This window comes from Falco biarmicus, chromosome 11 (genome assembly GCF_023638135.1).
Source record: "Falco biarmicus isolate bFalBia1 chromosome 11, bFalBia1.pri, whole genome shotgun sequence".
Lineage (NCBI taxonomy): Eukaryota > Metazoa > Chordata > Aves > Falconiformes > Falconidae > Falco > Falco biarmicus.
Genome location: NC_079298.1, coordinates 33,723,554 through 33,750,211, shown reverse-complemented (window position 1 = coordinate 33,750,211; position 26,658 = coordinate 33,723,554). Strand labels below are relative to the sequence as shown.

The window sequence follows — 26,658 nt, the reverse complement described above, 5'->3', positions numbered from 1 at the left end:
GAGGGCTGGAGTCCAGGTTGTCACCTGGTGCTGTCCCACAAGTAGATGTGTGAAAAACTTACGTACTTGAAAACTTAACCCAGCCTCCTGACATCCCCCCAGCTTTGTGTAATGCCTCTGCGCGTGCGGCAGTCAGCTGAGCTGTCTCCTTCACATACCTGGGCAGGGCTTGAAGGGGCGGCAGATTTGTAACCCAGCAGTGATGTGGGGTTGGAAAGGGGCAGGAGTGGGGCAAAAGGGACTTGCAGTTTAGCTGAAGGCAGCGACGCCGTTGATGCTTAAGAAGGAGAAGGCTCCAGCTCTCCTCTCTGAGCTGGTTACATGGGAATAGGTGGAATGAAAGGTTATGTCACTATGTCCCTAAACTTGAGGGATGCATCAAATTCTGTTCATCAAACTGCAAATAAAAATGCAGAAGCAGAGGAGCTAATGTATAGCTTTTTCTTTTGTGGCATGTAACTAAAGTGATGTAATTATCAGGAAGTTATGGAGTAATTAAATACTGTGGCTGTCTGAATTGATGAAATTACTTCTGTCAGCCTGGTAATGTCCCACATTAGGAGCAGATCAGAGCTGGACCTGAAATAGACACTTTACAAAGTCTTTTGCCATTGCCCATCTCTGTGAACTCCTCAGCAAACTAGCTATTTTTCCATGGCAGTCTCAGCCACACGTATTTGGGGTTTTTAAATGGAAATAAGGTAGCCAGATGCAGTAAATCTTGGACGACAGGATCTTGTACACCAGAGCATCCATGAACTTTCTCCCATAAAATTCCATGCACTTATTCTAGTAATGATCCATGGCTTTTCTCTTTATTCGACTATATTTAAAATTATTTAAGATTTAAAAAGGCATGAACGTTCTGGGAACTGCACTGACAGTTGAACACCATTTTTTGGTCAGAAACGGCAATCAAATCAGTAGTAATCCAGCAAGTATTGCATGGTTGCTTTATAAGGACTATGCTTACATGCTTGAAAGAGCAAATCCGTCGAGTCCTCTCTCTGATTTCATCATAGTTGCTGCAGACTCACAGCCCTTTGTATGAAATACAGAAACATCATGAAGACTCCTCATGAATCCCTGTCGGTGATTTGTGCTGGCAGGTGCCTGGGAGGAGTTTATCAATCTGGGAACATCATTGTAGGTGGTTCAGCTTCTCCAGGACTCTGGAGGTCTCGGTGCTTCTTGCTGGTTCCTCTGTTTGGCCCTTCAAGAGTGCTAGTCCTGGTCTAGGAGTCCATGCATATAAAGGCTTCAAGAAATTTCAGTTTGGGAACTACCATATTTTTTGCCAGAAAATTTGGTATTTTTTCCCCAAGCAAAACAAAATAAAATTGTGAAAACATCAAAATTGCTTGAGGTGTGAAACTACATTTCTCTATTGTATGCTGAGGAAAACCCCTTTGTCATGGGGCTCCTTAATACAAAGAAGAAAGGGATCTATCTTTCCAGTCCCCAGGACAGTCGGGATGCTATCTAGATCATAGTCCAGGTTTTGGTTTTCACATTGCTGCAGACTCTTTGTCACATATACACATGGCCTTAAAGTTTAACTTCACTTCCTTGTCTGTAAAGCTTTAATTTCTTTGATCAAGTTAATGAGTTAATTACTCCTAAATTGCTTTAAGATTCTCAGGAATGAGGCTGTCTGTGTGTTTATTGCTGTTATTGCTACTGATGAGATCTTGATCATAGCAAGACAATACAAAATTAGTGTTTATTGCAGCATGACTGGGTATCTGTTTATATTCAAACAAAGAAGAGATTGCAGTGCCCAAGCCTAGAAAACATCCTTTGTAAGAGCTTTGAGTCAGCTTTAAAATCTCACTGTGTGATAAAACTGGCTAAATCGGCTAAACACTAGCTAGCATCACTTGTCTGTATGCTTATCACTTGTCTATATGTTTCGTTGAAAACCTTATCAGCTGTTAAACACCCGTGGATCTGTGGCAGAATGTCCCAGGGAGAGGCATACAGCATCTTTTCTTAGAGAAATAGATTTGGGGTATGTTTTGCTCACTCTTGGAAGGAAAACCCCATGTCCAAACTCCAGTGTTTTCCTGGACAAATCCCCTCTGCGCTTTGTTGTCACAACAGCTGAATGCATCTCCAGGGGTGTCCTGGTCTGCTGTGCAGGTTGGTACGCTCAGGCAATATTTTGGGTTGCTGGTGATAACTGCCTTGGTACTATGCTACAGTTTCTGAATCCACATATATTAAATACAATTAAATCTCAATTTCTGCTTCAGGAAAAACAGAGGCCGTCATCAAAAACTTCAGCCCGCACTACAGACGCCAGTATGCGGTGGCTTTCTGCAAGCACGTGCAGGATGAGCTGGAGCAGCACCGGGATTCCCAGTCCCGGTTCCTGAAAACCAAGGTAGGAGGGCACACATAAGCCCTTCCCCATCCTCAAGCTACCATACAGTTCTGCTCTCCTGCATGAAATAATTAACACATCAACTATTTAAATAACGCATTTAGTAGTTGAAGTGTATGAAAAATATGAGCTGGAAATGTATCAGCTGCTGACTGGACTCGGTTTTCTTGTTTTTTCCCAGTCTTGAATGCCCTCAAGTAAAGTTATTAGGCGGTACAGATACTCAAAGCTTCTAAAAATCAAACCCAAAGTATTTTTCAAGTTATTTAAATGTTTCTAATACACAAGCACACAATGCAGAAATATTCTTTCAGCTTCTTATACTGAGTAATTTAATACATAATAAATGTGTATCTAGGATATGTTATGTGTGTACTTTCTTATATACAACCTAAGTGTACACAACAGATTTGCAAGTACAGATGTTTGATTTGGTTCAGTTAGGTTTTGGATGGAAAAGCTGCATTTGGTTTCAAGTTTGAAGTTTGGTTTTGAAAATACATCTTTGTTTTGGTCTTGTTTGGTTGTCTCATCGTAGCATGAGAAGAACCATGACACAAGTTTCTGGTACAAAGCGTGCATCTCATCGAGATGGAGGTGGACACTTGGACAAAACTAGTTGCTTCCTGCTGATGGCAAGGTTTTGCAAGAATCTTGGGACAGAGATCATACAGTCAGGGCAGAAAATCCTGTGGGAAACTTAATTAACCCTTTCATCCATGGCTATAGGGTTTCATAAAGAAGATGCAGCAATCCCTTCTGTGAAGTGAGCTGTGGAAAGCTGTTTTTTATTAGAAAAAGAGAGACAAAAAAAGACAGAAATCTCTTTATTGGAGGAAAATGCAGAGAACCAGCCTTCAATATTAAGAAAATATGGGTCTAAATTTTTCAGGTGTATTGGAAATCATGGGTTTCCAATGATCTTGAAGTGAGTAAGCTAAAGCAATGAGGTGGAATGTAAAAGGTGGGATAATAGAACAGCTGCGTCTTTCAGAAAAATGCATATCAGTTACAAGAGCACAGATGCAAAAGTGTCACAAAGCAATTGGAAGTAATTTTCTATTTTATAATAAAAAAATTGTTGCATCAATGCAATGGGTTTAGTACATAGTGGAAAGTGGGAGATGATGAACTACAAGTCATCTTGCATTCAGCATGGCATCCAAAAGGTAAATAAGAATGTCTCTGTCTCAGAAATCTGGAAGTATTTTTGGAAGGCAGAGCTCTACTGCTGCCTCCTCACCTCAGGGTACAGAATTTGATTGTGTATTTTTGAGAACTGAGGTGTGATTATGAGAATGTCAGATCTCAAAACCTGTCTTTATAGCCCCCGCTGGAAGCTGGGACAGTCTTATATGAAGCAGAGCTGCTGCATTTTGCTGAGGATCTGAAGAAGTGGAAGGACAGATATGTCGTTATCAGAAATGACTACACTGTGGATTGCTTTGAGAGTAAAGAGGTAAATGCTTCTTCCTCTTACATTCTTCTACGCTTCCAAATAAACTCATACCAAGTGAATTTTCCAGTGCTGCTGCCTTTCCTTTAGCATTTTTAGATGAAACGTTATCCTCAGTGAGGCAGCTTCAGCCTTGCGAACTGGCCTGAAGCTCCACAGGGATGGATGAGGGTACAACTGAGCGCCTTGACTTGGCCATATGTATTTGCAAGAACTAGCAAATCATTTTAACAGCGCTTCGAACTTTCCTTTGCCTATCGTAGAGTGCTTCTTATCTGTATGTCATTGTAATACATCCCCATGCTTCTGCAGTTGGATTTTAAGGAGCCGTTCTTGGGTGGCTTCAAGCTGACTGCAGTGAAGCTTTTCATTTAGCAGCTGCCACAGTCAAACTAGTCCTGGCTGACAAATCAAACAAATAGAGTTTAGAAGAAAATCCCATCCTTTTCCCTTCCCTTCTGTCCCTGAGTCTTCACCATGGCTGATAAGCACTGAGAGGATATTTTAAAATATGCTTCTTACATTCAACCATGGTTTAGATTTGACGTGTCTAGGGAATATATCCAAAATTCAGTCTGACAAAAAAACTTTTCCCTTTGGGGAATATCCCTGTGCATTAGCTTTGTCAATGAGTTGTGTATTTTATCTTTTCCCTCTCTCTTGTTTTTCCAGGCCTACCAGAAAGGAGCCAGCCCTAAATATCACATTCTTCCTGCAGGAGGCAAAGTACTGACTTCAGAAGAAGATTACAATTTGCTGTCTGATAAACATTTTCCAGATCCTGTTGGTAAGCCCCTTTTGAAGCTGAACTGCCAAACCCCACGCTCTGTTACCTACACAGACCACTTCTGGGCCGGCTTTCAGGCTAGACTTTAAAATGGGGCAACAGGAGATGCACACAGCCCTTTTTCTAAGTCAAAGCACAGCTCCAGAGTGTATGTACACAGAAGATGCTATAAGCTAATGTTCTCGGAAATGCTGGGTCCTGGTTTTTTTTCAGCATCCCGGCACAAAGCCGCTGGAAGCTCTGCAGAAGCAAGGCAGGAACCACACCACCATTGTTCCTGGGCCTAGTAAATATTCCTGGTTTATTTGTTTCCATTTTTAGATGCCAGCTGCCTGTGTTGACTCACAGTTGATAATAAGTCCCACAGAGAGGGCAGGAAGGTTGCTGCTGCTTTTGTTTCTGGGACAGGAACCATTGTGGTCCTGCCGGCCCCCCCTCCACGAAGATGGAGAAAATTAGGGCTTTAAGGGAGTAGATCTCATGTTGCAGAGTCAGATTTGGAAAATGGAATGCCACATAAGGAAAGGATAAGAGCAAGATGTAGACAAGGTGGTTTTTTTTAAGTCTTGTCTCATGCCACTTAAAATTATGACTGCTGGGACGTGCCCCCCTTACACCCCTTTCCCAAGGCATAGGGGGGTCAGAGGGTAGCGTGGGGCAGCTGTGCCTGGAGGTGACTTCTGTGTGTCACCACAGCTCTGCAGGAGTTGGGCTTGAGTAACATGGAGTAGCCCAAGGCTGCTTGCGGGCTTCTGTGCCTCTCCCTTCACAATGACTGGCTCAGTTAGTCTTTTATCGACCTTCTCCCCTTCTGTGCGATGCTGAAGACACCCAGAGATCATTTAGTCATCCATAAACAGTGTTGTACAGCATCATCCCTTGTGCACAGAGACTGGAAAGTGGAGATACTGAGTGCTGTCTTTGCTTCACCTTCCAGGCCTTGAAGTGACAGTTCGTAAGGCCGTCTTGCAGTGTTTGGAAACCCTGGAGGTGGGGAAACCACTGCTGTTCCTACATGGTTGATGGAGTTTGTTTCTATACAGAAGACCATACGCTCCTGTATGGTCTCTATGTGGAAGAGACCAGAGCTGCCCACTGACCTATTTGCCGTGAAAACCTTTTCCCTAGCAGCTACAATCCAATGAAATAGTTTCTTTGAAATTTTACAAGGAATGTGTAGTTTTTGGCCACCTTGAATACAAAACAAGAGGACATCAAGTTGCTACAGTATAACTTAGAGAGGTGGTTGGTGCCTGTTGAGAGTGCCCATCCCAGCCGTGCCCCCCTGCCCTCTGTGCCCAATTGCTTGGATCAAGACTTGATTTTGTCATGTCTCATGCTTCCCTGCTAGCAAAGGTCTGTTTTCTCTGTCATAGCAGAAGAAAAGAGCCGAAGCCCCCAGGAAACCTGCAGATTTCAAATGGAAATGTGTTTTTTGTGCAGGGTCGAGTGAGAAGGAGGTCGCCCAAGCCTTCGTTCAGCTGCCGAAGGAGTTCCCGGTTTACCTGTGGCAGCCTTTCAGCCGGCACAGCTACTATTGCTTCCCGGAGCCAGAGGCTCAGAGGCGGTTCAGCGCCATGCTGGGGGACTGTGTGAGACACTCAAACCACGGTGAGTGCAGAAGGGGCCTTGTCCAGCATGTCATTCACCCCGGGGAAGATTTAAGTAGCTGTTACAGTAAAAAAGCTGTAGAAAAATGCAAATCACCTACGAAAGATGCTTGGCTTTCAGTACTTTGAGGAATACATTAATTTCTTCTTGCTTTGCTGGGAGCGAAGTTAGGTGGGATTTGAGCTACAGTGTGGCACACTTGGGTAGAAAACATGGGATTTGCTTTGCAAGTGGTACTCCCCTCTCTCTCAGCTCATCCAGTATCATAATGGAAAATCATAAGAGATGTTTATGAAAGAAATCTGGCGTAACAAACTCTCCCCAGTGTTTGCAAGCTTGGCAAATGCATTATAGATATAGTAGACCAGGTTTGTACAACATGAAGAGAGCGTAGTTTCCCAGTACGTTTATGAGATGTTATACATATATCGCCAATGGTCAAACATTTGATGTTTTCTGGGGGTGTTTAGATGGCAGCTTAAGTCCCAGCCATGATTAAGCCTCATAGCTGGGACATGAGTGGTGTGTACGACATGGTATTGATTGTTTGCACAAGGATAAATTTTAGATCTCGCTTTCCGAGTATGTTAGACTAGAAAACTTAAAAAAAAAAACCAACTTGTGACTGGCTAGGATTATAAAAACAACCTTGCTCCCATGGAATTGGAAGATCATTTGTGAGTTGGATCCTTAGAAAAAGGAATGCTTGCCTGTTTTTCAGGTGACTTTTCTCTTTTTCCATCAAGCTGACCTGGTTCCCCTGCTGGTGTCCAAGCTGTTCCCTGCCTTTAGTGTCACTTTTGAGTCCCATCTGCTTCTGCTGCCCTTGGTGAGAGATAGGAACACTCAGGAACTTATCCAGCAATCTCAGCTAATTGGGCCTGAAGCCCGTGCTTGTAGATAAATTAATTGAGAGTGCAGTGTGTCAGCAGTCTCTTTTACTTACAGAAGTGGGTCCCAGTGTATTTTCTTTAGTGTCACACTTGCCTCCTGGTCATCGTCTTCACCCCATTATGCTCAGACAGCCATCTCACAGTCTTGCTTGGATACTTCTCAATTGCTCTCTCTTTTCCCTTGTCTCCACTGCCAAAGGCGTTCCTGGTCTCCTTTAGGACTTCACCCCTACAATAAAAACACACATTACTGCAGTGCTAGGCAGTGTCCTAAGACGTGTAGCTATTTGTGTGGTGCTCGTGATGGTTGATGGCAGGTGCCGCCTTCGCACGCCACACAGGATTCTTGGTCCCAGTGCTAGCCAGGTGGTGTACACTCCCCTGACGCTTGGTGGTCCCCCTCTCCAACTTTTTTCCAAGCCATGCTGAAAGTGGTGAGGCACTGTGTGCCCCTCTGGCTCTGACAGCCTCCTACGAACCAGAGGAAGCAGCTCCAATGCAGATCTGTGTAGGCGTGGAGAGGCTGAGGGCTAAAATACCCTGGTAGGCAAATACCCAGTCATGGGGACTATCAAGACTGTTTTGTGGCTAGATTAACATGGGTTGGAGGCATCAGTCTAGAATGAACATGCCTTCACTTGGCACTTCCCAATAGCTTGAGTTTCAGTAACTGTTCTCTCTATAGTTGCTGGAGGAAGAGGAATTCCCATAGTGTGCCTGAGGGCAAAGCCTGCCTGTGTGATTTTCAGTTCTGACTCGCCAGGTTTCAGCTGCAGCAGTCATGCAGTATGGAAGTGCTCTGGACTTTGGAAACCACCCCTTCGCTCCTCACCAAGGTTTGCTAAGGAGATGGGGATACAATCAAGTTTTCCTGGCACTGTCAGTCCCCCATGACTTGAAGCCTGTTCATTTGCTTTGGGGTTTTTCATTTCTCTCTTCTGGAGCAAGTGTAACAGGCTTGACAAAGCTTTTGGCAGCCTTTTTTTTCTTAAAGTTCAGCACATCACTCTAGGGACCAATTCTGAATTGGCAGGGGCTGGGACTAGATGACCTAATAGGTCTTTTCCATCTCCAGTGCCTGTGAGTCTGTGTTTTATTATATTTCATATGGCTCAGCTATTGCTCATTTATACATCTGTTCCAGGATTTATCCCTCTCAGTTTTTTCTGTGGTCAAGTTTTTATCTTGATGTCAGTAGATGCTTAGTGACACCGGAGTGTCTTCATCAAGGCTCACCCTTTCTGTCGTGTTATTTCTGTTCAACAGGCTGATTGGTAGATTAGATAGTCTGGATTAAGACCTACTGTTACACCAGTAAAAGTGAACAGTTTTTTACAGCTAGGGAAATGGAAGCCCATATTTTCTGGATTTCTTGGAGTCTCCTAGAAACCCAGGGCTGCAAGCAGAAAAATGATCACTGACGAGTACCCCAGTAACCTTAACTCTACCCTTGCAGTGAATTTCTTCATTTTATTGGGTTTTTTTCCCCAAGAACTTCATATTGATTTCTGTTCATTCTCACACGACTGAAAGATGTTACATTACTAATACTTTTAAAAGCTTTACTTGCAAACAATTCTGCCTACAAAAAACAGGCAACTGAACAAACTGACAAAGTTATAGGCGCGTGCAGCAATACAATGGGTAATAAGGCTTGTGATATAAAAATTGGCTGGCCTCTTTCATTAAAAAAATTGAAAAGAGAGAAGAAATGTGAAAAATCCTTTGAGTTCAATTGTGGAGTGTAATTTAGTGGGATAAGGAGCCCCGGCCAAGGCAGCACTCGCCCCCCCCTCTTCTAAAAAGTACCCAGTTAACTTTTGCCAGGGCAGATTTTGCAAGGGCAGGAGAAAGATGTTACAACTGATCAGAAATTGCCTTTCTGTCTTTTCTATAATCTACCACTTCTGGAAGGGAATGTATCGCACAGGGCTTTAGCCAAAAACTTGGAGGAGTTTTTGGTTAAAGTCTGTTTTCTCCCGGGAAGCAGAATTAAATACAGTCTCTCGCTGAACAGAAGACGAGCGGATCGGCATGTGGGCTTGTGGTGGGAGCGACCCTGGCATTCAGCTGGTTCCTCTCTTCAGAGTCCCTCTGGCATAAATAACCCGTCCAGCCTGTGCTTCTGGGTTTTCTGGTCAGAACTCATGGTCAGGAGAATAATTACAAGTGTTTGGATCTAGTGATCACCACTTGTAAATATGATTCAGATGTACAGACTGTGGGTTCTGGCCCTCCCCTCCCCCCCCCCCCCCCCCCCCCCCCCCCCAAGTTTTCCTATTGTGTTTGGCCTTTATACGAATTGATCAGGGTTTGCAGTTCTAGCGGACAATGATTTCCTTCATTATCAGTGGAATATGTAGATCTTTTGCACCCGTCTTGAGTACACTTCAAGTAAAGCACATTTAAAACCTTTAAAATAAGCCTGAGCTGGTTGTGGCTTTAAAAATATTCTGGCACAACTGGATGTGTACACCAAGATTCTCTGAATGACCCTCGCTCTGAAAGCTGACGGACTTAATTAATTAATTAATTAATTAATCTGCCTGCAGAAACTGTCCCAGGTTAGTGATGCATCTGAGCAGCTCCCGCTTTGCTTTTGGGATACCTCAGGACTTGGGGAGGGGTTCATACGCCTGCTGGGTTTTAAGCTGTGAGGTCATTTGATTAAGGGCTAATTAATGAAAACACAAACGCCCAGGGAGCAGCAGAGGAACCCCGACAAACAGACGGTGCAGAGGGGACCCCACCCTGGCTGCCCCAGTGCCCACAGCAGGGGGCTCAGCTCACGGACCTGCTGTGAAACCCACCCAGGTGGGCCACCAGCAGCTCTCCCTGACGCCGTGCAGCCTGCAGGGCTGTGGTTGCATAAGCAGGAACGGGACTCACTTTGGGATGGACGGGAAAAGCATTTGGAGATTGTGTGAAGTGCATTATGGGATGTTTTCCAGGAGACTGTTGGGATATGTGAGATTTATTATGGGATGATTAGGGGAAGGACCAAAGGTTGGAAAAGGGAAGGATCAAAGTGGGTTGGAGAGGATCAAGTGTGGGATAACAGGGGGAAAAAGGGGATAAATGGGGTCAGCTGGGTGTGAGCAGGCGGCTTTAGTCAGTACACTCGTCCCACACTTCATCACCACAGTCTGTCCTGTCTTCTTACTAAACTTCACTTCGGTTTTCCAGGGTGAGAGTGCTCTCTGGTGTGTGTGTTGGGGTCCTCAGTGCCAGCAAGTCAAGAAGGGGTCACGGGGACTCCACAGATTTGAGGTGCCAGCACCTGGAGAGATGTGTGTGAGAGGTCCCAGTGCCAGCAATGGGAGGAGGGACCACAGAGTACAGGGGCCCGTGGGTGCAGGGCCACATTCTGGTGAGACCAGAGCGCTTTCCTGATGAGCTTCTACTAGCCGTGCATGTACGTAGGCTTCACTCACTAGCAGACTTCAGTCTGTACTATCTGGCAAAGTAGAGGAGAAGAGGAGTGGGAGTCAGTGACCAGAGGCACCATAGGCGTGGGACGAGTACTGTAGGGATCGTGTGTCTGAGCCAGCTACTGAAAAGATGTGGGAAGATACGGGTGAGTCTGGGAGTTCCTGCCGGGGGGAACGTAGGTCTGGACCTGCTGTCAGTGGGAGCAGGTGCAGAAGGATCTAATGAGAGCTGCAGCTATTGGGTTACCGGATTTGGCAACTCTAACATAAGCCATGCCTGCATCTGAATCACTTTTCTGGCTGAGTTTGAGTCAAATCAATTTCAAAATTGCTATTCACCATATAGTGTGTGACCCTTCTCCTCTGAAAATTAACAACTGTGTAACTTTGCTCCCAGGAAAAAAAAAGACTACTGTTAATTTGCATACTCAGTACAGAGGTGCTACTGTCTAATCTTGACCATTATCTCAAAAGCTCCATCAAAAAACTTCCTTCCAAGCTGTCGATTCTTTACCAGCAGCTTTGTAATTAAGGACTTCAGTGAGCTGCGTTAAAGAACATTGTGTGCAGTTCTGAAATGCCATGTTTAATTTCTCATTGAATTTATTACCTCGGCATAGGATATAAAGCATTATAATGGACATACTTGCTGATTTCAAAGCTTTTTGGCTTTGATCAATGAATATGATAAATGAAAGCGTGAGTTAAAGTAGTTAAATGGCATAAGTGTACATACAGAAAGATAACATTGAGGGAGTTCTCTAGATATGTAACACAGCTCAGCCAAAAGCTGTTCTTTGCAGAAGAGCATCAAGCAAACAGATACAGAGGCGTCAGTAGTAAAATAGGGTAGTGTAGAGGAATAGAGTAGTAGTGTAAAGTAATCATAAAAGTTTCACATATAGAAAAGAACGTACAGTTCTCTGGGTACAGGATTACACAACTAAATTTTCAACGTTCACTTTGCTAGTCTGTTCCTTATGCCATAGGACATTTGCTGTATTTTCCCGGGGCAATTATGTAGCCTTCACTGTTTTAGTAAAACTGAAAAATTAATGTTTCAAATGATGAATGTGGCAAAGAAAATGATAGTTGTTGTGAAAAATGCAGTTTCAAGGGTTACTGGAGAACTCTTGCTTTCTGACCTGATCCGAGTGGGGATGCATTTACAGGACACTAAATGTGGCCTTATTAGCTTTAGTAAATAATTAGAATTGTTGACCACATTAGAATTTCTATCTAGAGAGTCTACATTACATCATTCTATATGTACTATATTTGTTTCAGTTTTGATGATTCATTATTAATTCAGGAGAATAAGAGCATGTGTCAAAAAATATGTATCCTAATACCACTTTCATATTAAAGTCCTGACAGAAGGTGCAGCAAGAAGGAGAATTTTCTGCCCATAACATTTTTTTAACTTTGCCTCCCTAATCTTTGCCTCAGTTGAGTGTTTCTTAGGTTAATAGGGAGGAGCTGCTGACTGTTCCGTGGTACTTCCAGGGAGCCTGTTCTCAAGCATCTGTGGAGGTCATACCTTCATCACTATAGGATTTTACGTAATGCTTAGTTTTAAAAACTTCTGAGGTTTTTAAAGAAGCTGTGCTTAAGTTGAAGTGTAGGGTGAAAGGAAATGGCTTCGTTGTTTCCTCCAATTTCCTAAACCACTACTGCCAGTTTAGATGTGGGCTGTAGCGTGCAATTCATTGGTTTGCCTTTATCTCCATGATCCCTCCACTTTCATCCACAGCTTGGACTTACTCTGGTTCCCTCTCCATCCACATTTTCCTAGTGAAATGATGAGAACTACACCTCAAATTTTGGTAGGAATTTGCTGCTGAAATGGCCATCTAACCTCCAACAGGGAAGCGCTGTCAGTCCCAGAATGGCAGTAATGAAGGAAATGCTCAGAATATTCACAGTGCTCTAACAGTTCCCATTCTCCAGTTTTTAATCCTTTACATATGTATACCCTGAAAATCAGACTGAAGTTTATTCCAAGTGCTTGTTTTTTGTTATTTTAGGAGGTCTTCTCATTTTCTATGTGAGGTTACCAACTGTTGTGTTTCACTTCGTATTTGCTGTTAAAAGTGAAGAAGCCCAACCACTTGGTGCTAGGATAGGGGGAAGTCTGTGTGATAAGAAGGAAAATACAACTAGCTAATTCTGGGAGATAAGGAGTTTCGCTTCATGATTTTATTTTCTTTCATCTGGTTTGATTTCACATCCTTAACTTGATAATCACCCTCATGACACAGAAAGCTAAGGGACTTTCAAAACCACACATATCCTGACATCTCCAATTTCACCATAAATAACAAAACAAAGCAAAAAAAATTAGAGACATAAATACATTAAAGACATAAAAGAAAGAAATACATTAGGCAAGAGGGAAATAGAAAATGTACTTTTTGGCTCCTGTGGGGCATTGTGTCACAACTTGGCTATGTCAGAGCAACTAGGACAGCTTCAGATTTTTTTTCTCCATCTGTCTTCCAGGGTTGCCATTAGCTGTGTCCACATTCCCTTTTTCAACTCTTAAGTTTAGCTGGCAGGTGTTTTTCTCATAATTATTTCTATCTTTCCTATGCTACATGTATATAGTACACGTAGGGCTTACCAAATCTTGGACTATAATTCAAAATAACTACTGAAGCGTTAAAGGTTGAAAAGATGACATTGAATACTTAAGCTGAAGGATATATATCTCCATATACAGAGCAAAGCAGCTCTCACAAGTCCAAATAGAACTTCAGAAAGATTTCTGAGCCTTCATCTTGTAAACAGGGTGGCTTTTCTTCTCCAGAGAGGGCAGATGAAAAGGATTTTCTTGTTGCCTTTTTCAGATGACATGCAGAAGGATCAATTAAAGTAGAACTGAGGAGGAAATTGCTTTTTTTGACACTAAAGAACAATGTCCTTCTGCACTGGGATGAAAGCAAGGTTTGTTTGGTAATTTGGGGTGGGAAAAGGTACGAATGGAGACAGATTATTCAGCCCGTCGCCTAGACCTGGGCCTTGAGTCTGGGCTCCTCTCACTGCAGCTGCTGCACTTTGATTAATTAAATCACTTTATAGTTAATAAGATAAGCTCTCCTGTGATCCACATGAGTTGTTGAGACCATGGCTGGTCTTTCACCAGACAGATACCTGAGGTGCAAATGGACTTCTCAAAACTGATGTGTAAAGTTTCACAGAAATATTAATGCTGTCGTAACATTCAAAACCATTTTGCTATAAATATCTTTGATGAGGCTTGTGGGATGCTGTGAAACTCATGAAGTATTTTAGGACACAATTTAGATTTATTTTTTTTTGTGTAATATAGAATATTTTGCTTAAAATGAGACTATTTTTCCTCTTTCTGGGATGTTTTTGCTCTACAACATCAGTTCTTTCAATCATTGTGGCTATCGCTTTTCCAGTAAGCCTGCTTGCTTATAGTATAGTTAGGATTTTCAGTCTGTGGGAGTTACTTTCATTCTGAAACATCAAGATGATTAATGTGCTAAAATCCTAAGTACAATTACAGTCCTCCTACTTCTCTCACCTCCACGCCTTGTGCTGATTCTCCTTTTCTTACATAATACCTAGTGTGGGGTGGTACAGAAGAGGCCCTGGCTTGTGCCTAGCACCCAAGCCTATTTCAGGAGCCATGAAGATACTCCTTTGTGCAGGTGTACGGTTGTATTCATGCTCCAGCTTCAAAGTTCAGCAGCAGAAAAAATTCTCACCTGCACCAGGAGCACAGTAGCTGGTTTGGAAGGTGCCTGGAAGTTGCCAGAGAAAAATGATACTACGATTCTTTGTGTGTGTTTATACAGTGCACTTCTGTTAAAACTATGAAAGCTGCTGGTCCCAGCAGAGGGAGGTTCCTTGTAATCTGTCTCATGCTGATTTGAACAGCTTTAATGCAGGCATTGTGTGCTGCAAAGCAAATAGTTAAACCTGTTGAATGTTGGTTTGATGATCTCGGAGGGAACTTGTGCTGCAAAGCTTTATTTGCTATAAATACAGCTTATTATGGCAGGGTTGTATCCTGTTTGGAAATGACCTCATCTAGCTTCTGTTAGTGGTTAGCAGCTTCATACCACATGATCTATGAATAATATACGTTGCTGTCAGGAAAACATCAGAGCTGTGAGCTTCGTGCTTCTCAGAACCAGGGTATTACACTTTGCTTTGTTCTTGATTTGATATGACAGGACTCCATTTTGTAAAAGTAAAGTGTGTCCTTTTATTCAGAGGATCAGTTCCAAAGGTGCTATAGCTGTGTTAACAAGCCCTCGGCAAGCTATCTTTTCCTGGGGTCCAGTTCCCAAGCTCTGCTCATTGCCCCAGATTCAAGCAGATGGATTCACTCTCGTTTTATTACTTACATTTGCTTGTTTTTTGTGGACAGAAATTTTCGGAACGTTGTTTTTCGGATTTGATGCCCATCGCGTTTCTTACCAATTTGCTGTACTATCTTACAAGCAACAGCTCCTGAAATGTGCTGGGGACTCCGGTGGTCACTTTTTGCCATGTGCTAACGTGATGGGACGGTCTTGGCCTCCGTTAGCCATTCTGTGTCCTGTCTGTAATCCTCTGTGTGGTGATATTACTCATACACTCCACAGCAGAGTTACTCATCGTTAAACAGAAACTATGTGAGCAACAGACAACAATCACTTCAGTCCCTGCCCACAGCAAATAAATCCCAGGCAGGTATTTACCAGGAATGCTAGAAAAAAACACTGTTGCAGGAAACCTGTGCTACAAAGATCACTCTTAGAAAGGGAAATTGTTCTTTGATATGCCAATTTATTTTTATTTGATAGGCATCCCCTAATTGTGGTGTTGGGAGGCTGGCAGAATGATTCGTTGACTACAGAAACATCTTTTATTCCCTGATGTTCTCCCGCTGCCTTCACTCCAAATCCTTGGGCAGCTGGCAGCTCGCAGTAGCTTTCTCTGGAGTATCAGTACAAGAGATGGAAATGTCCTCTGTATTTAGATGGTTAAGACACCACCATTTTTAAAAATGGCAGCCTTTTCTTTCAGCAGCCTCCCTCTGGTTTGGGGTTGTGTATTTTCTTTCTTACCAGCTTTTGTTTTCAAAGAACTAAGTTTTTTTAAAATTCTGTTAGATTTTCTTTTCTATTTTAAAGAACATGTATAATGGAAAGCAGAGGAAAAACAACAATCTAAATAACATTGAAAGAAACAGATGCCAAGGTGAGAGGAGAATGACTTGGAAGGATCAGAAAATGGGGGAAAATGTAATTTGGATTTCTTAGGATGAAATCTATTCCATTGAGGGTAGCAGTGTCTAGTGGAAATAGTAAGTGGTGGAAGCACCATCTTTTGAGGCTGCTAAAACCAAACACAAGACACTTAAAAATCCAAATATTCTTCAGCTTTATCTGTTACCTGTTTGTAGCATCAGAAGAAGGAAGGCCCTTCACTGATAACCTGAACAGAGAATTTTCTTGTCCTAGGAAAATGCAAAATCGATGTTTTCGCACTGTCTTCACCTGAGCCAGCTTTCCACCAAATAGATGAGGAAGCAAGGAAATATGATTGTGAGATCACATAAAATTAAATGCAGTTTCTACTAATTTATCCTATTTCAAAAATCATAGTAAGTGACGCTCTTGCTGTCAGTGAAAGGCCACCAAACTCAACTCCTTGGTCATCTTCATTTCCTTCCAGTGGCTGTCCTTCAGCCTTTCCCACTTTTTAACCAAAGTCATCCTGCAGTTTTTGAAGATTTGAGGAGGTATTCATGGGCGCTGCTGTCTTGTAGGAGGGAACTAAAAAGTATACCAGGTTGTTAGCTGCTTGTGTTGGGAAGAGACATTTGACCGAAGGTGCAGTTACGGAGGAAGGTAGGCAAGAGCCAGGCAAGGCTGTCTTCCTACCTGTGGGCATCTACATGATCATCTCTTGTAAATACAGCCATTGTTGGATGCCTAGTTATTCTAATATCAGTTATAGGTACCTGCAGGAAGAATTCAGGGACTGTATAGAAAACAATATTCACTGAACGCCGAATTGTTCACCAAACACTAGGCAGCTCTCCAGCTCAGGAATGCATGTGTAGATGTGGGTGCTGCAGGAAACAGATGAAGCCGGGGTGGATTACTTCCGAGTTTTGGTAGTCAGATGATGGACGTTATGTCAGAATCAGCATTTCTTTAATTAAAACCCGTGCTCTATGAGCTCAGACCTCTGGATTCTGTTTTAACAGTTGTTCATCTACATCTTTGGGCCTCAGCCTTTTGTGAAATGTCAGCCAAAAAGCTTAGATTACTCTCAGTGGTTTAGCTTGTTTTGGTAAAGCACTTTGTCCACAGTCAATATATCCCTTTGCTTTTATTAACAATAAAAGTAATACATTTATTGTAAGAAGAAGCCATACGGGGGAAGGACGTTCGCTCGATTGCAATAGGGGCACTCAGTTTGTTTTGGAGAATGACATAATCAATTTTTACACATCATAAAACATCCTGACTACAGTTCCTTGGCTCTCCAAACAGTTTAACATGGTAATGCTGCCACTGTGTCCAAAAATCAGCAAGTCCCAGTTTGCAGAATTAGCCAAGATGCAGAAGAGAACTGTGAAACACTGGTGTCTCGGTAGAGCAAACTGCCCCATTAGTTCTGGGAGGTGGAAAATTCTCGCTGTCTGGTTATTGCATCCGACTTAAGTCCCACGAGGAGCTGGAGAAACATTTCCCTGCTCTTCCCAAACAGACTTTTCCATGTGGTTTGCACGAGCAGTACAGAAATGAGCTGTGCTGCTACTTATATGAAAACTCTGCTTGTCACCATTGCATTTGTTAAGGGGGTAAATGGTATGCCATCTGTCTTCAACACCTCTTGGCATTCCTGGTGTATGATGATGACCATTTTAGGCTCTCTCATGCTGCAGTAATGAGTTTGAGTAGCTTTATTAATGAAAATTATTGTTCAGAGGGGCAAGCAGTTTAAACTGGATATTGAAATACTTTTTAACAGTTAGCATGGCAGGTTAGGATCTGTAATGTTAAAGAGGCATCTTTCTTTGATTGTAATTAAAAAAAATCATCATCTAAGCCATTAAACATTATCTGGTTTTGAGCTTTCTGCTACAAAGCGCAGCAAGAGACCCAGCGCAGAAGTCTGCAATACATACAGATACAAAATTTGAACTGGAATGTTGGAACACAGATTTCATATTATCTGGATTTGCCGAAAATCCACAATTTTAGCTAGAGGCAGTGAGGTCTGCAGCACTCATCCTCGCTGGTAATGAGGCCTATTTATAGAAGTTTTTGCATAGAGGTCTTCGGTACTTTGACTGATTGACAGGTCGATCTATGGCTGTGGAGGAGACCAAATTCACCAGTGTTGGAAGAAGGGTTCGCCGGAGTCAAGAAGACGCTCAATATGAGTTATGCATCTTGCTCAACTTTATTAGTTTCTAACACTACTTATATAGAACCGATACACATGCATATTCGTAAAGCAGAAATATAATTGGTTAGTAGTCTCTAAACGCACGCGGTTCTCACACCCCTAATTATCATGACTGAAATAAGCATTCTATCCATGTAGCTAATTGTGTTGCTGTGCTTCAGCCTTGTAGTTTGTTACTCCCTATTTTCCCATACCGGTCCCTATCTCTCTTGGCCCTGCACCTGCTTTCCCAGCAGCTGTAGCTTGTTACAGCCACGGCCTGTTGGCACAACATCATTACTTGGTCTCAGGATTCAAGAATAGCTCAGGGCTACCTTTCTTGTTAACTTCAGCACAGCAACTTCAGTACAATTCTGATTACAGGCCTATTCTAATACCAGGCCTGGCTTGTGCAGATCTTCAGAGATTCTAAGGCCATGCTTCTGCAGCCATTCTTATACGCGCCAGGGCAGTTATTTTTCACTGCTGTCTTTAGACACACAGAGGAAGTATTAGCAAGTCAGAAAAAGTGTTCAGGTAGCCTTTCCCCAGGAGCTTTTAAATGATGTGCCAGTGACACGTCCATCTTCAAACAAAGGTGCAGCTGTCCTGCCGTGGGTGGGGAACTTGGGACCAAAGATTTCCTTGTGACTTACCCCTACGACCAAACATTCATCTGCCAAGTGACAGAGAAAGAGCTGCAGCTCATAGCCTGGAGCACCTCGCTGGGACACTGCAAGTCCCACAGCAGCCAAAATATCAGATACAGCTGAAATTAGGAACAGGACCCTCTAAGTTAACACTTCTGCACCAGGTGCAAATGCACTCAATTGGTGTTGAGTAGACTGGTCCTCTGTGTATCATTTTGATAAGTTAAGGTTTGAGATTTTTCTTCTTTTAAAAGAGGGATTTAAACTGTTTATATGCTCATTCCTACAGAGAGCTTTCTGCAGTACTGAACAAACTCAGCCATGCCTTTGAGAGATATGCAAATTTGGGCAGATTTATAAAGTCATGGTCTTTACAGGTGTCCTTCCATCTTTTAAAAAGGAGCTTTATAGCAGTTATTATGTTATGTTTATAAAAAGAATCTATGGGCAATATCTTATCTGTTATTAAAATTAGGCTCCGCCCTTGGATCTATAGAGTCTCTAGATGGGTTTTCTTATTTTAAAATTAAACAGAACAAACAGATGGGTTTTTTTACTCTCCACAAATAAGCTGAAGTTATATACATTAGCAGCAGAAGAAGCTGCTTGGGTAATTTTCCCAGTGCAGACCAGCCTAGATTAAGCACATAGCATCAGTCTGGGTACCTGTAAAGCCTCACTGGCCTTTTGCTGGAGGACATTCAGTAAACTTTAGGGCTTTCTATGGGATTTGGGTAAGGATGACCTACAACCGCCACTGCGCCAAGCTCCCCTAACAGGCTCCACTTTCTGCAGACAGTAGGGGCAGATGCATCACTCATGATAGGTGCCGGGCAGATGTGTTGAAGGGGAAGCCCCTGTGAGCGCATTCAGGAGAGCGAAGCACATGTCCTTTCTGCTGACAAACAAATCATTCCTGATACCACTGGCATTTACCACCTGCCCTATTTGCAGCTGCAGCGTCTGTTTCCATCTCCCACGCACCATCCTCTCTCTTGCACGCAAGCAGGATTGCCCCAACAGCTTATTCATTGTTTTCTTCACTTTGCTGTGGCATAATGGAGCTGGCTACCAAGCCAGCCACAGTCCTCTAGCCTTTTCATATGCTAGATCTGATTTACAGGAGCCCTGGCTCTTCCCTGCTGAAATCTTGGAGGATGTGCACCGCAGCTCCTTTCAGCTTGGGTACAATTCCCTTTTCTTGAGCCATATCCCATGAATGTGCCTCTGTCTTGTGTGCCTCGCCAACAGCTTCTGCACAGCCCAACATTGGATGGATGTAGTTGTTCAATGTTTTATCGCTGATGCAATCATTTCCTCCTATGGAAAATTAAAATGAAATTGCCTAAATTAAGCAATTGTGGTAGCCTTGAAGGATAAAGCTGCCTTTCTACTTTCAGCTGGTTTTGTAGTAAGACTGCCATAATTGTGTTTTTCTCCTGTGTTTACTGGCATAGGAAAAAATGTGTGATTGGGATTTTATGCTACTTACAGCTTGGTGTTTTTCCCATGAACTATTTTCAAATGAATTGCTCTTGGATTTTTAGCACCTTCTTCCTACTTCCTCATGGGGTTGGGAACAGTCAGAATAGAGAAAATACTCCCCTGAGTGTGAAGTTTAAAACTTGATGATCTTAGAGGGCAGGCTTTTGTCAGGACTGGCACATCATCATCTCAGCAGGTCCAAGATCCAGCCCTTTGGATGGTCTGTTGTCCCTTTTGGTTAGGAGGGAGCACAGCTGTGAAGAAGGAAAACATGTGAGTCATGATCAGAGGGCTGCAGGAGCTGCAGTTCTCCCTTCCGTCAGCCAAGCCTGGCCCTCTTCTTTTCAAAATATTCAAGGTTTAATTTTGGGAGGACAAAAGCTTTCAGCTGCAATGCTTCACTAGTTTTTCAGGTGGAATACTCCATTCTTTAATTAAAGCTGCCGTCAGAGGATGTCCGCTTGGCAGTGAACACCCTGACTTACAACTGACATTTTAGCATCCTGGTTTATGGTTTGCTATTAAAAATGCTATATATCATGGAGGTTGCGATGAAGGTATGGTTGGGATTTTACCTGGCTGTTTTCTTTTCTTTGATCATCATGTGGGCTTGTAGAAATCGTGTGATCTCTCTGGACCTCCAAATATTTGCCAAACAGAGATCTATATAGATCCATAGTATCTATAGTGTGGCACTGAGAGAGTGTTTACTGCACCCCAGTATGTATAACATACCTTCCTGAAGTAATGATTATGCCCAGGGGAAACTGAAAGGGCAAATTCTGACATTTGGATTCTTAGCAGATCTGAAACCTCATTGCCTGCCATGTAGATAAATTCTACACAGTGAGTGCTGTTTTCAAGCAATAGCCAGGGTGAAACGTTGATTAAGTTAATTGTAGGTTTCTGTAGCTTTTGTTTTTGTATAAAGAACATGAAGGAGACATTTCAGGCATTACTGTAGTGTGAATCCTTCATGTTTCCCATAATTTGTATAATCCCTGTATTGCCCTTGGCATGTGTGCAAGCCTCCTATAAAGCTGCTCTCTTTAGAACTTTCATGAGCAAGTCAAAAGAAGTGTCTTGCTTGACAGGCAAGGCTTGAGAAATTACTGTTGAACATAACAATTGTTTATACATACGAGTATCTTTTAAAGCAGCATAGTAATCTTTGAAAGAATTAACATTCTTCCCTCCTTTCTTCCTAATGTGTGCACAACAGGACTTCATCTGATCAAGGCTACAAGCAGATGACCTTGTAGAAAGGACAATAAACCATTGTGGCTTTGTTTTTCCTTAAGATAATAATCCTCACAATAATTCTGAAGCTTTGTTTCATAGCAAAGATATACCACTTGAATTCCTGAAGTGTTTCAGTAGTGGTTTCTCTTCCCCAGGTTTGTCAAGCAGCCTGATTGCTCTAGGGAGCTTTTCCACATTTTGAGGCAGAAAGACTGTTTCTCCTCCAAATCACGACAAACTAGTCCTGCTGTTGCACTCTTCATTAGCTGTGTTTTTGTGTGCTTTCATGTGAAGGAGAGTGTTGGCTGCCACTCCCTTGAAAGCCTTTAGCAGTTTGGAAAGAACAAATTGCCTGAGACGTAATTTCTGTTGCGTGGCTGGTTATCCAGGGTTTGTAAGAGCAAACTAGCTCAGCCATTTCTCAGTTTTTTTCATGCTGTGGCCTCATTTGTACAACAGAGTGTCCCCAGGCTACCACATTGTCCTTGGGAAGAGTTACCATCTAGCAGCAGTAGCCATGGACAATAACCAGATACTCCTGAGCTGTGGTTAAACATTCCTGAAATATTTAGGTAAAGCAGCACAATTTTGTTAGAAGTTCTTGTGCTTAACTGGTATGAGCAAGGTGCTTACTTTGTCCAGGTCCGTTTTATTGTAAGTCCATGAAAAATCGTCTTGTTCATCAATTTCTTAATAAAACAACGGAAATAAAAGACTATTAGGGAGTGTTAATTTAGGGTTTAGCAATTTATCAAGGGCATACAACGTGCTGTGATCATTATCTTAAATTTGTAATTCTTAACTTAAACGAAAGTTGCAGAAGCTCCCAACTCTTGGCCCTGGTAGGTGATGTCAGATTCTTCCCGTGTACCATCTTACATTGCTCATAGGCTTAACAGCAAAGGATGAGCTTTCATGTGTTAATGAATGCCTTATCAAAGTCTACCACAGACAAGGCTTGCCACTGTAAAACTCTTACCTTATCATGTGCTCCATATTAACATTTAACTTACCAACTTTGGTGGGATGGCTTGTGATGTGTACAATGTGGTAGTTCAACATTATGCTTCTGAATTTTAAGGAAAGCCCAAGGTTCAGACATTCAGGTTTTGTAAATGGTTTACAAATATTATTGCTAGATACACGTGGAACAGGAAAATGGATCAAAAGGGGATGGTTATTTTTTAAAGGTCATTTATGGGTAAATCCTTTGTGTTCCTCTTTGTTTTCTCTAGATTTTCTCAAGCAGACCACGTACGAGGTCCAGGCGTTCTTAGAAGCCATTCAGTTCTTCCGGCAGGAGAAAGGCCACTATGGGACGTGGGAAATGATAACTGGCAACGAAAAAGAGGTAGAAGAATAACTTCCTGATTTTTTTTTTTCCTTTGGATATGGCAGCACTGAGGATAGTGACAGTTGTAAAGCCTCTTTGTAAAAAAATGCACTTTTAAGAAGAAAATCTAGTAGGTAGAAATACCCAAGATTTCAAGATAAACCCCATTTTGAATTTTTTGCTAGAAAGGGAAAGAAAGTGTGCTGTGAACTGAAATCGTTGTGTTGTGCTGGAATGTAGGGATGGCCATGTTTCCAGAAAAAGCTCGTATGTCTACTTTAACTTTATGTCACGGGGTCAACCGGTGAATAAATACTGTGTCTAAAACAAGGCACTTGCTAACGGTCTCACTACCACATTTGCTGCTGTTTATAGTTTTGGTAAATGAGTGAGACCAAAGGCAACACACACGAAACTCAGAACCCACGGTTTGTACGCAGCAGATATTCACTGTCAGCTGCACTGGGCCGTGCTCTGGTTTTCTGTCTTTCATGACAGCTATTTGCAGGTAAGAGATACTTTTTTCTTCTGTTGCTATTACCTTTGTTACAGAACACAACAGTTTCCTGTTGCTTGTCTTGTAATGCCTCCAGATGCCATTGGAGATCAGGCTTTACGAAGAACAGGATAGCAGCTAGACATGAATTTTGAAGAATCTTTTCATTTTGCTTTTCCCTGTTCTTTGGGAATGAAGCTTTTAGTCCTGAGTGAGTAAACTGATAGACCTACTTACTGTGCCAGACTTCTGAAACAGCGCTTGGCATAGTAACACAGTCACACTTCAAACACCAAGAATTGTGTACCTCAGTTCTTCAAAAATGAGATGCTAAGCTCAGGGTCTGGGTCTGTATTTGGACACCTGAATGAGCAGCTTTGGGGCACTGATGGTAGTTGAAGGAGCTCCACTGATCCCTCTGGCATCACTCCAGATGTCTTTTAGTGCAATTGAGACCTTACTCGGGCTCTGATTTATAATTTTTTTCCAAAGTGTTGAGCGCTCAGCAGCAAATATTTACTTTAGTACCAGCTGTTGGGTGTTTTCCTTGATGAAATCTGGCTTCCCTTTGGGAAAATGGAAAAAAGCCTGACAGAGAGTTCATGATCCAGGGTTTTGTTTCAAGAAACCAGATTATTCTTTTAGGAGAAGTCTACCTCTGAAATGCTGAAAAATGTGAAAACTGGAGAAGAATCTATAAACAGTGTTTTTCGCAGTGCCATCATGTCAGGGATTGAACTTTCCTGCTAACATCTGATAATTAATTTCTTAGTATAAGGAGTTCCATCCTTCCAGTGGAGGCAGTGAGGTTTCTCTCTCCTCCCCTCTTCCCGCGAGTTATGGGGCTATTATAGTGCTAGTTTCATTTTATGTTTTTTCCTATTGCTTGCCAACTACTTACTCATAACCTGTATACCTCAAGAGAGCTATAATCAGAAGGCATCGAGGCTAGTTATGCTATTATCTTCTTAGTAATAATTCATTCTGTAAGTATAGTGTGTTCTCATGCCTGCTTTGACCAAATACAGTAATTATTTTAGGCAAATATCCAAGCTAAGTGAATGGTTTGGAACAAACAAGCTACAATTTGTTGCTGTAAAAATCTCTGCAGAATGCCAGTAAATATATTCCCTGACATTCATTTATAATGACAGAGTCTCTGCAGCATTAGCTCACGCAGTTCTGCCTAGGTACTGCGACATTATTAGCAAGTACTCAGTCACTCAGCTGAAGACCTCCTAATTTTTTTTTTTTTTGTGGCATAAAAGTTCTTTTACTGGTTTTGGTTTTGTTCTTTTTAATTTTTAAGGTTTCATTACTAACAAAGGATAAATTCAACTGTAGATGGTATTTTTCTGTAGGTTCAGTGCTGAAATACAGGTTTAAAACAGGGACATTTTGGACACTTCTTATAAGTGACAGTACAGCCACATAGTGAGAGCACTACAACACACCAATTTTATATTTGTGTAACTCCATTGATCAGTACTACATGAATGTATAAATAGCATATTAGTAAATCAAGGATAGCTGAATTAAGAGATTAAAAAACCCCAAACCGCTACAGTGCACCTTTCTATACAGAAATATAAAACAAATCCAGCATTCCTAAAAACTATTCCAGAGAGCTCAGATTCTTCAGAGTATGTTTGATTTGTTGTCACATTTATAATTTGGTCTGTGGTGCTCTAGTTTGACTTATTTGTGAGATTTTTTTTTAAGTGACCCATTAGTTTAGGACCTGAATTAGTTTTGACAGGTATTTGAGTCAGCATAGCTGAACCCAAAGCAGTGCTGTGGCATAATCTTTAAGTACTTCAGTGGCATGGAACAACAATAATAGGGTGTTGCATATTATAGCTATATTAGAAGCATATTAATAAAGTAGGGTATTGTGTGTTCTATTTCTGTAGGGTGTCTTGTGCCCAGGGGGTACTCTGTTTTACACCGTGGCATGCAGTCAGAGCCTTTTCTTTCTTACCTTTACTGTCTAAATAAATCCCTGCCATTTCCCTATCATGTTATTGGTGCATGCCTAAAACCCGTTGAGGCAGCTATAATACATGAGGTTGAATGTCAGGAAGCACTGGCAGAAATGGAAAAGCACTGGCACGATGAAAATGTGAAGTTGAGCAGTGTTTTTGCACTCTGTATTGGCTCAGCCATCAGCTGGGTGCATCAGGGCAGAGATCCTTGAACAAGGACCAAGCTGGGCTGTTGCTGAAGCAAGGAAAAGAGCTGGGTTCAAATCCACATCACTTTGCAAAAACTCTGTTCAAGCCCCACTGGAGAGAAAGGAAGACTACATACATTGTCCGTGAGACTTTACTGAAACTGTTGAGCAAGCTAGTAATCCTTTACCCAGAGTAAATGAGAAATGTACATAAACTTACGATGCATTTTGTCTGCCTTTTTGTAGGGTTACTGTGTCTCTTTGTGATTTGCAGGATATCCACTGCAATTCAAAGCTTTCAAGAGGCTGTGGACAACCTCGTATGCACTGTACAGTCAGGGCAGATAAAAAGCCTTGATGAAGGGGTTATGTGCCATTCTGTATAGCACATGCATGATAGTATTGCCTCTGTCATCATAAAGTGGCAGCAGTGCATCTGTAACTGTGGGCCAGTACAAACATACCTGGGCAAGATCTATGAGCATGTCCAGAAATAAAAGATGTCCCTCCCTCCTCTGAATCATGAGGATGAGTAATGAGTGAACCAAATACGGGACTGAGTTCTTTAGTTGAAAATCAAGACACTTTAAGTAGAGAAATTCAAGAACCCAGCATATATCCCCCGCACTGATAAGATGCCTCCATAGAAAATGTGTTCAGAGTCCTGAGATCACAAAGAAATAGAAATAGAGCAGGTGCCATGATGAACTGCTTCCCTCTGCTTGCATAGTTTGCCTTGTTGGCCAATGGCAAGAAGAAAGTGCAGGAGAAAGAGAGGTCTTGCAGCTTTCTCAGGCCAGAGATACAGTGTTCATAAATAAAAAAACTGGAGGTTTTTTGAGACTTAGACTTTGAGAGCTTAGACTCTCAAAATGAGGTGTACGCTTGTAATTCTGTGTATTTATTGCCAGTTTGCTGTATCTGAGTAGGATGGGCAAGGAAGAAGTTGTAGTTCAAATCTGGACGTAGGAGGTGCAAAGCCTGACAAAATGGGTAATTCTGAAGAAAACTTCTGAAATGGGTGCCAGTGCATGAAACCAGGAATCTGTCTCACACCATTTCATTCTTTCTGAATTGAAGAAGCCAGATTTTGATGCTTCCTCTGTAGAAAGTTGGGTGACACAATCAACAGAACCACAGAACCAGAGAACAGTTTTGTTAAAAGGGAATCCCTGGAGATTATCTGGCCTGGTCCCCGACTCAAAGCAGAGCCAACTTCAGGGACTTTGTGTAGCTGCGTTCTGATATCCAAGGTTGGAGACTGCATGACTTGTTCCCCTGACTGCCCGC

At 42.2% G+C, this 26,658-nt stretch overlaps 1 protein-coding gene across 1 annotated transcript in view; it reads left to right on the top strand.

Moving 5' to 3' along the window:
- Window positions 1–26,658, top strand: part of NIBAN1 (niban apoptosis regulator 1) — a 69,537-nt gene that overhangs the window by 28,763 nt on the left and 14,116 nt on the right. The window contains exons 2-6 of the mRNA XM_056355879.1: window positions 2,256–2,386; window positions 3,714–3,845; window positions 4,515–4,629; window positions 6,073–6,240; window positions 22,602–22,717. Of these exons, the coding sequence (XP_056211854.1) occupies window positions 2,256–2,386; window positions 3,714–3,845; window positions 4,515–4,629; window positions 6,073–6,240; window positions 22,602–22,717 (662 nt within the window). The remainder of the gene's footprint in view (window positions 1–2,255; window positions 2,387–3,713; window positions 3,846–4,514; window positions 4,630–6,072; window positions 6,241–22,601; window positions 22,718–26,658) is intronic.